General features: G+C 36.7%; 1 protein-coding gene across 1 annotated transcript in view; it reads right to left on the reverse strand.

Moving 5' to 3' along the window:
* Positions 1-13,491, reverse strand: part of NALCN (sodium leak channel, non-selective) — a 227,383-nt gene that overhangs the window by 89,542 nt on the left and 124,350 nt on the right. Inside the window, exons 13-14 of the mRNA XM_066545152.1 lie at positions 10,546-10,737; positions 2,755-2,892 (exon numbers count right to left, since the gene is read on the reverse strand). Coding sequence (XP_066401249.1) covers positions 2,755-2,892; positions 10,546-10,737 — 330 coding nt within the window. The remainder of the gene's footprint in view (positions 1-2,754; positions 2,893-10,545; positions 10,738-13,491) is intronic.

A 13,491-nucleotide genomic window follows, 5' to 3' on the forward strand; every position in this document is an offset into this window, starting at 1 on the left:
GTGGCCATACTGGCCATCCACACAGATGGATCAACACTCACTGGATAATCACCCCCAGGATCCTGGACATCTCATGATTTAGACTGATGCTGCTGGAACAATGCTGAAACCAGGCTCAGCAACCCCCCAGCTGGATGAACACTGGAAGCAGCACTAGTGATCACTTTTGCTGTGAACACTGGAAGCAGCACTAGTGATCACTATACCCCTTTAATGTCTCTTTTACCTTTCACCTTACTCCATTATCCAAAACCCACTGCCATGTGCTTATATAGTAGGTCACAGACTAACATACTAATTTCCATGCCAAGTGGAACTTTCTGGTTGTTTGTGGACCCTCTGACTTTTGTCATTCCTTTTGACCAACAAGCATTTATGAAAACTACTTTGATCCCTAGTTGCTAATGAAGAATTTTGCTATAATTCTGTTAAGATTTTACAGTATGGTGATTTGCTTCTTTAGATATCCTGTTCATTATATGATACTCAGTACATGCTGCTCAAAGCATAACAGTTAAGGAAGTTCAGTTCCATGCAAAAAAGAAGTACAGCACTCATTAAATATATCATCCCTTACAGTTTTGCTGATTCATGCACTGATATGTATCAAGGCAAGACTTTCATTAACTCCCTTTTTGTTTTTTTCCAACAAGAACCAAAGAAAATGTACCACAAAAGAGAACTTAAATGCAAACTTGTTATTTGTTTAACTTCCTCTGCCACCATCTCAACTAATTTACAGTCCTTATTTCCAAGAGAGTGATCTTTTTTGGGCTTCAATTTTTCTTTGCCTTCTTATGTGAAACCAATTAATTTCTTTCCAAGTCTCTACAGTCTGCTCTGCCAAATGCCTGCAATTATCATTCTCAATTCTAATTGTCGCCCCTTTTCTGGTTGGTGAAAGTAATTTCTTCATTTGACTTTACTCTTGTTATTCTCTGATGGCTGTTTATTCTTAGAATGCTTCTTTTTGGCTTTAGTAGCAGCCCAACCATTTTCATGCTCCCTTACTAGTTCCATGTTATTTTGTTTTAAATTTCTTTTGCCTACAGACAACTCTGTCCTACATAGTTTTCCCTTCCAAGGTCTGAGGAAGATCTTAGAATTGAAACCAAAATTTCATAAATCCAAATAATCCTGCAAAGTTGTCTTTGCAGGGTTTTTTCATTCATGTAGAATTTGCATAGGTGCATGAGAACAAAAGTGTACCCTTATGGAGCAAAGCAAGGGCTGTGTATTTAAATGCAAATTCCCTACAAAAGAACTGAGGATGGTGTACAGAAAAGTGACTTCACTCCTAGGAAAATCAGTGCTTTCAGTAAACAAATAGAGAAGTCCCAGATGATTCTTTCAAATTAAGGAACATAAAACAGAATACTAAAATTGCTCTTACAGCTAAATTATTTCTCAATTAAGATGTGAATTTTTAGCAGAGAGGTCACTTGACACAATTTTACTTTATGGACTTGCTTAATACTCATCTAAGAAGTAAAAATGAATTACTGATTAGAAAATATTCTTGATGAAGAATCAAAAAAACATCAATAAGATTCTCTTACCAGTAACTGCTTTCAAATCTATGACCAAAAACTCACTTTCTTTTTGCTTTATAACCTCAATTCCCAAGTTTAACTGATCACTCCAGCATGAAAAGTTGCAATTTCTGACCCTTGTGAGCAAATTACATGTCCTATATATCTTATACATACATTTGTTTGGCTTATACTTTGATGTGATTAAGCAGCTCTAAGAGCAGGAAATGCACTTTATTGCCATTTATAAAGTGGTCAAGTTTTCAATCCATATGAAGGAATCCATTGCACCCACAATTGTAGTCCAACTATTCAGTCTTTAGAAGTGAAATGGGATATAGTGTAAAGTAAAAGAAGTAAATAGAAGCCGGTGGAGATTGTAGAAATACAATTAGTACCTTATGTAAGTAGACATCTGAGCAAAGAAAGAAAATGGAATGAACAAAATGAAAATAAGACTAAGTGAATGGAAAATAAAAAATGAGCATAGTAGGAGTGAATAAAGGGTGCATAAAATGATTATTTTCCTGATTGTGGTATTTTATCTGTGGGGTATTAAAATAAAATAACAAGCCCTTATTGATAGAGAATAATCAAAGAGAGTTTTCCTTCCCATTTTCTCTATGGAAGAATGTAATAATCACACATGAAATACATAGAGGAAAAAAAAAGTTGTTCTTTGTTTTTTTTATACACATTTCTGTTTGCATGCAGAAACTGCTGTATTAGTTCTTATCATTTATTGCTTGATATACTATATCATACATTTTCCATGCATTGATTTTGTATCAGGCAACAGGACAGTAGGGATGACTAGTTAAGGGTTTAAATAGTAAGGTTTTACACTTCTCACTTTAATTGCTGTTGCCAAGAGAATGCAATGAAAGTTGAGGGGACCGGTTCTAAATGACAAATAAAATAAAATCACAGCTCTGAAATCATTAGAGCTGTGAAGGTACAAGGCAGATAACAATTATATTGTTAGTCTGGTGGTGTGACTTGGATCTAAGAAGAACACCTCACACCAGAACAAAGGCCACCACCTCGTGTCACATGGCTGAAGGCTAAATTTATTCTACCACATCCATGAACTAAAAGCTGCCTATGCTAAAAATGAGCATCACAATTAGTTTTAACTAGCTGAGAATAATAAGTAGTACAAGAGCTAGGAGAGTAATTCAAAATGAAATGAAGCCCAACACATTTGCGAGTGAAAACTTACCAGAGTAGCAAAAAGATGATACAGTATAAAATAAATAGCAACTACTGGTGCCCACATATGTCCTACAGCATTCAGTGTCTGATCCATGACATCCACCCATCCTTCCTGTGTGAGAATCTGAAACATTGACATGAATGCCTGCAAGAAATAATATTGCAAACATATTAATGAATTATACTAATATGGTTTTATTGACACATTCCTAAAACTGATTTAAAAGAGATGCATACCTCTTTTGGTTTTCTTTTTTAAACTTTAGAAATGTGTTTAACTTTTAAAGCCAAGTAAAAGGCTACTCATGAGCTAAAGGAGAAATAAATAGCTTGATCTTTGGCAGAACTGTAATCTTCAATTGTTAACACAGTCCTAGCTTCATTAGCACATACAAGGAACCTTTTGGTTTTCTTCATGGACGAAAAAATAGGATAAATATCCTGAGCATCAGAGATTATTGTTTTGAATATGATACTCTATTATGATTTTTTGATTATGCTTTCTCTTCTATGTTTCCTCTCTCTAAATATACCTATAATAAAGTGTTATAATTAAATGCGACCACAAATTATGTTATCTTAATAGCAGAAGCATTTGAGGACTCCACAGACAAGATTAACCAACACATGGCAAGCTCTCTGCACCTGCACTTGATTCAGCCAGTCAGATTTTTCCTCTATATTTTTTAAATAGTATTTTTTGTGGAACTACCCTTGCAACATTTTCAAACTCCTTGAGACTAGGTATATATATCAAAAATAGAGGAAATAATGGGAATGGTTCAAACAATTTCTTTATTTAGTGATAGGAACATATGAAATTAGATAAGCCTAGAACCCTTAGAAATTAGATAAGCCCAGACACCTTTGAGACCCCAGCTGGAGCCTACAGCACCAACCACAATTGAACTCAGCATGAGCAATGTGCAACTGCAAGATGTATATCCTACACAGACATTGAGGAATGCACACTGCCTAGAAAACAGAAGTTTGAGTGTGGTATCAAAGTGAAATATCTTGACAGTCTCAACTGTCTCAATGAGGCCAAACTACTGCACAAGTTTATTTTGCTTTTGCCTGATATTGAAAGTATTCTCTTTCCAGACAGAAAGGATCAAAGCTGGTATCTTACTGAAGTTTATGCAAAACAAAAAAAGTGTTAGAAACTGAAAACAACAATGCAGCTTACAGCTAACAGGATTCCTAGAATTCAAAATGTTAACACAGTTGCAAGGATGAATTAGATGATTAGTCCAGCAGCAGCAGATTAACACATTAATGTGGTGGCACAAAGAGAAAAGGATTCTTCTTGTCAAACCTGTGAGAAAACAGTATCCAGACAGCCCTTCACTGCAACTTACCCTGGGCAAAACCTGTGCTGGAAAAGCTGAAAACATGTAGCTATACAAACTTATGTGCTTGGGAAACAATGAAATGGTTGTAATTAATTTTTAAAGCTGATGGGAAAAGTAACTGTGTGGGAGACCCCAAATTTATATTATTATTATTATAAACTGCAGGAAAATACTTTGCTTGGGCTCTTTATCAAGTTTATCAAGTTTTTCAAACAAAACACTGATTTCTATGAGATATTTCTTCCAATGTTTCTTCTAAACCAAACCATTAAGGTTACATCCCCACCCTTAGGGGAGTCCACTCCAGATTGTGACTTCTCACCTGCAGTAAAAGAAAATTTACTCTAGAGAAGTCTGTCCATGTGCATGCACACAGCACTTGGTTTTGGCTCTATGAGAGATCCCTATGGCTTACAAGCATTAATATTTGGTGACAGGAAGCTGGTTCAAACTGTATGAAGGGGGATGTGGCATGACTTGCTATATGCTATTTCTGCATTGTGAAATCCAGTCTATATCAAGGGCTATCTGCCTAAAATTTGAAAGGAGGGCCTGCAGTTACAAAACATTCTGAGATGGGGTAACAGGGCTGGGTAAGGCAGGGACAATCTAATCCAATGCATCTTTTTATACAGGCACTGCATAAAAGACACTGCCTTTTTGGAGTGCCCAGTGTGAGAGGACAATTTCCATATCTGTACCCAGGGATTACCTTGGAGAAAGCTCACTGGAACCAGAAAAGAAGTGGCAGAAGGTACTAAGCAGTATCAGAAGACCTCTGATACTGCCTGTCCATTCTTTCAGTGACCACAGATAGGATCCTAGCAGTAAAGCTTTTTCTCCTCTGCTGGTTAAAATAACACATATTTTAAAGTGCAGAAACTGAATCATGCTGCCTCTAGGTCATATTTGGAGGAAGAACTATGAATTTTTACTCTGTTACAGGGTTTACAAACATTTAGCTGCTGAGGGTTTTATAAGTCATTTGCCTGCTTACTCACACAAAAAAGCCCCTCATCAAAGTCCATCTTGGTTTCTTATTGCTTCTGTGTTCTGTGGCACTCTGAAGTAGACAGAAGCACAAACACCCTGCTAGATTAAGACCAAGAAGTCTGACTGTTGTTTTTACAGTTGCTTTTCAGAATTCACGCTAATCAAATTTTCAGAGATGCTTAAACCTACAAGTCCAAATTACAAGAAGTGAAGCTGAGATGGACATGGAGCAGACCAAGGCATCCAAATGAGAAATCACACGTGTTCAGAGAGAAGTTAAACATCAGACTTTAATTTCTACACCAGAAACATCTTGACCAAATGTAAAGTCCCAGGCTTTCTTTTGAGCGTGCAGATCCCACAGAGGACAAAGGCTACCATGAACTAGAAGTAGCAGAGAAAAATGCTGGCAACTACTTTTCTGTAAATTCTTTAGGGTGGTTTAAGTCTTTAGTATGTCAAGTATTTGGAGAGGCCAAGCACAAGGGCTGAAATTTCCACAGTGCCCTCTGCTTTATGTTTCTGCCAGTGATCTTGTCCTTAACCAGCACATTGCCAATCTGCAGCCACATCTACCCTTCAAATGTGCGTCCCCTCCCAGCCATGTGCACAGAATCTACACTGTGCAAAATTACAAACTTTTACTAACTCTTTTCCTTATTAGAGAATCATTTGCTCCCCATGAAAGACATGTAGAGAAAGAAACATTTGGGATCTTTATCTAGGAAAAGCCTTTTCTAGCCAGCTGAGCATGCACGAAACAAGAAGAAAACTCCTTTAGATCTGCCAGGGGTGCTTTAGGGTGAAGAATACAAGGACCCCATCAGTGTTCAGCCCTGCTTCTTATGTCTCAGGTTCCCTTTGTGATGGGGAGCTGAAGCTAAATCAGGCAGTTGTCATTGCCTGCACTCAGAGCCAGTGGCCATCATACCTGATTGATGTGGCACTCCTTGCTGAAGCATGAGGTGGGCACTATATTAAATAACACACCCCACTGCTGGCTTTAAAAACACCTGAGGGACTGGATAACTGAACTAGGGCAGCATCCTTCCTTCTGAATAACACTTAATTACCACAGCTTACTGCTTTAAAAATATATATATATTCTACTCAATTTTTCAAGTTATAAAAATACCTTCAGTATTATGTTGTGAATTCATCATTAAAACAATTAATTAATGTGGAGAAGATATTAATTTAATATCAAAAAATCTAATCTTCCATCAAAACCAGTTCTCAGTAAAGCATATAGTTTTATAAAATGGCCTTTCAATGTATTTTAAGCATTTTTTTATGATATTAAATTCCAGTATAATTCAAAACATCAGTTTTAAGTAAATAAGGCAATGCACAATGAATATGTGCTTTGCACCGAGCAATCTTCTTTGGAGCAAGTTATTTTTAGCTGAAAGGTGTACCTCCCACTGTTTATTTTAAAATTAATTTGAAATGCAACTAGCTGACAGAATCAACATCTGTGAAGACGAGACTTAGAAATTTATGCAAATGGTGATTTTCTGAATTAATTTGTGTTATAGAAAAGACTGTCAATTACTTTGAGTATTTATGCCCTATTACTTAATGAGCTGTTTGATGATGGAAGTCAAACTACCTTTTTATTTATAGTGTAAGATTGGCAAAGGTTTGGTAGAATATATGAGCCAAAGTTCCATTTCTGACTTGTCCAACTGTTACAGAGGTGGTGCCAAACAAATTACTACTTACAGTTATAATGTACTTGTCTTGTAACTGGTGCTTGCCCACAAAATTTAAGGGACCAAATTCCACCGGCCTAATTCATGGAAGCAGTTCTACAATCATAGGGATTGCTTCTGCAAATTAAGTTAATGGGATTTAGGACATTGCTGCAACATCCTCCTACCAGCAGAAACTTATGTTTTCCTCCTGACACAGTCACAAGGACTCAGTAACACCCTAAAGAAGAGTAGCCATCCTTTAAAAATGTGGCAGTGATACTGAGATTTTAACTGAATCAGAGAGTTAAGACTGCATTGTTCATCTTTTTTTAATCGGTGTTGCTAAGGTTGAACTAATATCTCACATCATGAACTTTTTTCAAGGTCAAGACTAGGAGCCACTAGCTTTTGTGAAAACTGGGGAATTGTTGTTGGGATTAGTTGGGCCTGGCTTTCATCTTGTATTAACCCGTTTAAAAGAAGGGCAGCATTCCCAACTTTGTAAATTGAGACAGAGCAGTCGGCACAAGGCTGCAAACTTCAAAAGAAACCAGGGCATGGAAGTCAGAGACACTAACAATGTGTTTTTTTCTCCATACAGTGAATTTTCTTAGCAGCCACCCTACACCTATGTGTTCTTCAGGGGGCCCCACCACCCCGTCCTTCCTCATGGCTCAATATGTGGAGCCCAAGAAGACATGCAAAAATAAGAGATAGCAGATGGTTAAAAACAGTAAAGCAAACATCTATATTTTTGTACTTAGCATTAGAGAGAAAGCCAGTCCATTTGGCAAGTTGTAATGGCCAAAAGAAGGGTGAAATTAGTAGCTATGGCAACAGTGAGCTTGTGCCTATTGATTTTCATCAGGAAACCATGTGAAAACATGCAATTTAGAGGCATTAGCAAAAGGAGGAGGTCTATTTGTTCCAAAGCCCATACTGTGCCTTCTTATAAAGCACTTAGTTTCAAAATGATTTTAGGTTTTGTCTGTTTCAATGTAGAAAGCACTTTAATGTAGAAACTCAAAATTTAGCCTTTAGTGTCACCATTTTTGTTATCATGCTTGTACTCCCTGTATTTTTAACTGAAAAACTCACAACAACAATCCTGGCCATTTAAGGTTTGCTGTTCTTTGAGGGTAAGCTCCTTATCATTTATCCTAGCAAATTCTGGTATTGCAGACTTAATATGATCGCATATATTATGTAGCATGTCTTCAGTCATGTTCTGAAAATAATTAGAATTGTCTTATTGCAAACCGATTCAGTGATCTTTCTTCAGGGAAGAAAATTGGAGAAGTCCTAGACTTTGCTAGGAAGACAAACTCCTTCAGAGGTATGCCACCATTTCACACCATCAATCACAATTTTGAGTACAAAATTTTCACTGACTTTTAACCTAATAAGAGATGCTTTACTATAAAACTACAAAAAGAAACCACACACTGTAAATTTTACGCTTCTGAAACAAATATAACAGGGTGAATTGAATACATCAAAAAAAAAGAGGGACTCATGCTTCTGGCTATCATATGAAAAAGAAATATTGAAAACATTTCAATTCAGTTTTTCTGTAATACTCTTCTATTGTTGTTAACAGCTCTTCTCTTTTTCCAGTACTTAAGTCATAAAATAGATGGGCAAAGGCATGTCCTGTTTGTAAAAACATTGTATAATTTGTTGGCAAAAATATTTTCTCACTCTTAAAACATGTATTTAGTATTTACATATACCTGTTAAAATTCAATATGCTAGAAGCCTTTATTGAAGCTTAAATGGCAGCAGATTAAAATGCTCAAAAAAATCCAAAACTTTACTAATGTATTGATATAAATTGGCCATTTTTCATTGCAAGTGGATCTTTCTCATGTACTTATATTAATTTATCTAGTTAAAGTGTGAAGATGATTGCAATCCTGTCTTATTTTGATCATACTACAATTATTCATTCAGGACTTTCACAGACATTTTGCATAAATAATAAAATAATTTCAAAACTAAATTCCATGGCAATTTGAAACCTGCAGTTTTTTTCAGAAGTTGTACATGGGAAATGAGAATAGAATATGGTGGCAATATCACCCGATTTAGAGACCTGACTTAATTAGGAAAGCTTAAGTTTTATTTATTTTTTTTTTATTCAGCATTTAATGAATTATACTGAATATCTAACTCTAGTGGCTGCTTTTCTAAACATGTTTTCCAAAATAGAAAGCATGGTGTTGCATTATTCCCTGTGGGTAGGCATTTTTTGTTCCACATTGGATGGCCAGCTTCCCATAGATCAACTTCAGCTTGATAATTACAAATTGTTGTTTAGCCACTTTGTTCGCTAAATACATGACCCTTGAGACTGCCTTATTCATTGTTATTTAATTGTTCCAACCAATGCACTTCCACTAAAATAGATACATTGGATAACCAAACTGGAATGACAGAAACAAATAAATTGTCACTGGAATCAATCCATGTACACTCAGTCTAATCCAGTATTAAAGAAATTGCACTATTTTCATTCAGAACAGTGTGTTTTAACAAATACATTAGCTCCAATTTCCACTGATTTTCAATGTTCTGTTCTGAATTAATGTAATGCCCATAAATATCCATTATTTATACCCAAAAGGCAAACACTTATTTTGTCAATGCAGTCAGGTTTTATAACCCTGTGTAAAACAAGCATTCCTGTACAAATCAAGAACAACCACTTTCATAATAGGAAGGTAAAAATCATGTGTATATATGTTTTATATAAATTCTTGGGCTATATTCATGCCTGTGGACATCAATTCTCTTCCTGTTACATGAGAGAGTACTGTTAAGCTGTATGCTGTGCTGTGTCATCATCACAGTGCATGGGTAAAATTTCTCTGTGTTCCCTTGACAGCAGAAATAGAATACACATCACAAAGAAACATGGTTTTCACTACAGAAGGACAACAGGGAGACTATTACACCCAGAAAATACAATTTTTAAAAACCTATACATATGGAGATAAACTGCTTCATGTTTCTCAGAAGGAAAGGAAGACCGCTAATATAATAAGAAATATGATAGAATCTGTCCGGGTTTGGGCTGGGACAGAATTAATTTTCTTCCTATTAGCTGGCACAGTGCTATATTTTGGATTTAAGATGAGAATGATGCTGATAATACCCTGATGTTTAGTTGGTGCTGAGCAGTGCTTGCACAGTGTCAGGGCCCTTCCTGCCTCTCACTGTGCCAGTGAACAAGCTGAGGTTGTTATGAGAGGTAGGACAAGTGACTGCAAATGACCAAAGGGATATCCCATCACATATGGCATCATGGTCACCATATAAACTAGGGGAAAGCTGGTTATGGGCTGCAGACTGGAAGCTGGCTGAGCATCAGCCAACATATACTGAGCAATGGCACTGTGAGCCACTGATTTTGTATATTCTAATTCTTGTACCATTATTGTCTCCCCTTCCATTTCTGTCCTCCTAAAATTTCTCTATCTCAGCCCACAAATTTTACTTCCCCCCCCCCCCCCAATTCTCTCCTCTATCCCACTGCAGGGGGAGGATTGAACAAGTGGCTATGTAATGTTTAGCTCTACTGGCCAGGTTAAACCCAACAGAATCACAGAATCATTAGGATGGAAAGGACCTTTAAGATCACTGAGTCCAATCATTTACCAAACACTGCCAAGTCTGCCATCAATGGTGAGAAAATATCCACAATAAGAAAATAGTGACATCCAATGAGTAATCAGTGCTTTTTATACTTGCCCTTGGAAAGGTTGTAAATCTATCCAGTTCTTCCACAAAGCAAAACATCTGTAAACTGATTGCTGACATTACAATTAAAAGGCTGGCAGTAAATACTACCAAACTTCCAAGTTTTTTTCCTGGTCCAAAGATCTTATACACAAAATCCTCCAAAGCGGGAGAAATCTTTATAAGCCGAACTACTCTAAGAACCTGCAAAGAAAGAGAAAAATGCAACCGTATCAATTATTTATCACATTAATCAGAAACTTTCAAAATATCAGACATTCATGGCAAAAAAGGGACCTAAAGCCTTGTAGACCCATAAATATCAAGTTGCCACCACTTGTAATAGATGACATGTTGTTAGGTTAAAACCACAAAACCAGGAAGATAAGCAGCATTGAGGCATACAGGCATGGGATGATTGTACAGGCATGGGAGGAGCCAAGGGGTCTCCAAGGCTGTAGTCAACTCACTGATCATGAAGAGTCATTACAGACATGCAATTGGGTGAAGCTGGTTTTGGGGTAACAAAGACATAGACAAAACACACCACAGTTATTAAATATGAATGTAATGTGAAATTAGAGACCAAAGGAGGTTCACAGTGTGTTACCAAACATAAGAATGCCTCCAGGTAGGAGTCAAAGTGCATCAGTGTAGATTTAGCAACTAAGAATCTACTGAAGTGCTAGGTAAATGGCTCCAGTTTGATTATCCTCACTGTTAAAATTTCATTCTTATACTAAATAGGCAGGGTCTTGAACAGTCTTTGACAAAAGCTCTGCTTTGAGCAGCAGGCTCAATGAAATGGCTTTGAAAGGCCACTTCTAACCTAGATTTCTCTGATTTTATGATGTTTGCTATATCAGGTTACATATTCACATAAAGAACTGCCAAGTCTTCTTCCCCAGACCATGTTTCCATTTCACTGACCTGAAGCAAAATTGTTTGGCATTACGTACTACATAACCTAGTAAATTTGGTAATGAACATATTTTGCTATTTCATATTATATATAACATGGGAAATTTTGGGTTGTGTTTCTCAGTATCAGAGAAAGTCAGTATCTCACAACAGCATTATTTTCCCCTGACATATCTGACACTTCTCAGTGCTGGCAGCAAAACTTTGATCTTGTGTGGAACTCCTGACCCATTCACTGCTGAGTCTACTTTGAAAGAGCTGCTGACAGCTCTGATTCTCCTGTTTCTGCCATTGTGACAAGAACATCAGTATCAACAACAGGCATGGCAACAACATTAGTTGCTGAAGACAATGGACAGCAGCATATGGGGCAACTGAGATTCTGCAGTTCTTAGGAAGAAAAAGGGTCTCTATTTCAAGGCATCACCTGGGTTTCCACAAGAATCATATTGAAACTGAAAAGTAGGAATTACAGTGCAATTATTGTCTGACCTTATGTACAAATCAAATACAATTACTATGCTGTTTTTGGAAAGAAAATAAGTGTGACAGAAGTTGTTCATACAGTGAGCTCGCTGTAGTCCTGTAGCTTGCTAATAGCGCACACCTTTGGATTTCCTTGAAGCTTACCTCCCTACCCATTTGTAAGGTATGCAGAATATGCTTGTCATCTAGATTTAACTACCAAAGGTGGGGGGAGAAAGAGAGAGTCAACTCAAGAGAGCAACTTATTCCAAACATACCAGAGCCCGTACATGAGATGGGATAAGAATCCACTGTCTTCAGTGACAAAAGAGACTCCTAGATTCAGAGGTTACACTAGACAGCTTAACTTTCACAATCTTAGCACAAGGTGAGATAAAGTCCTTTCTTTCATATTGGTACCACGACTATATTGCATATAATCTGAGTACATGAAACCGACTACCAAGGCAGATAGTGAGATGAGTGAGATTTCCAAGTACTATTAAAATGTAAACATGGTGCCTTCTTACTTACAAATACTCATGGTGTAAATGTTAGCTCTGTTCCCATCAATGCTAGTTTCAACACAGACCCCAGTGGGGAGAAGATTTCATACTAGTTGGTATTCCCAGTGGTGTTTTAGATAAACTCAATTATCTGCCTTACTTTTTTCCCTTTTCTTTGGGGAACTTTAATTGACCTTTAAGCCACACACTAATCTTATTGATACTATTTGGTTTCTTCATTTATTTTCATTAGGTAACAAACTGAATCTAGCAAAAGTACATTCTAATGAATTTATGCATTTTGTGTAATTAGATTGCACATTATATTTAAGAGCCGTAGAACATGCACTATTTGGATTAAATATAAAAAATATGTTAAAAACAAATCAAAATTAATAATACAAAAAAGGAACCATAGCTCTCTTACAAATAATGTCTGCATCTCCTGCAAGGGATGACAGTTATTCAGAAAATGACTCAGCAGTATTTTCCCCAAGCACAAATACAATACCATCTCTTTAGTCCAGTATAGGTTAAATTCTGTTTAAATATCTTCCTTTTATGCTGGTTCATTACAGATCTCTGCAATAATATGCAAAATCTGTTATTTCTCCACTAATTTTATGTCCTACAGATATAGCTAGATAACAGTCCTTTGCTGTAGTCTTTCACAGAGGGCTCTGCAAAGCATCTTGAATGAATGCACAGTGAATGCAAGGAAGATAGGTGGGAGGGTGGACAGTAGCCAATGTAGTAAAGACTGAGTGATGTGTTGGCAAAAGGTAATGATCTAGACCAATGAATAATGCAAACTGAAATGTATGCAAGACAACCCAAACAATAATTCTTGCTTGCTATCCTGGAATGTGTCAAGAAGGACTTCTGTTTTCAGTAATCTGTTTTGTTGGCTGAAAAGGAACACATTTACGCTGTCATCACAAATACCTAAATGCCTGGAAATCTGCCTAACATTAAGACATATTCATGTGAAAAAGGCATTTTGACCTTGGTTGATTTAAAAATGTGTTATCTAGCTTGCCCAGAACTTAACTGTGGAGGAGTATGG

This window comes from Molothrus aeneus, chromosome 2 (assembly GCF_037042795.1).
Source record: "Molothrus aeneus isolate 106 chromosome 2, BPBGC_Maene_1.0, whole genome shotgun sequence".
Lineage (NCBI taxonomy): Eukaryota > Metazoa > Chordata > Aves > Passeriformes > Icteridae > Molothrus > Molothrus aeneus.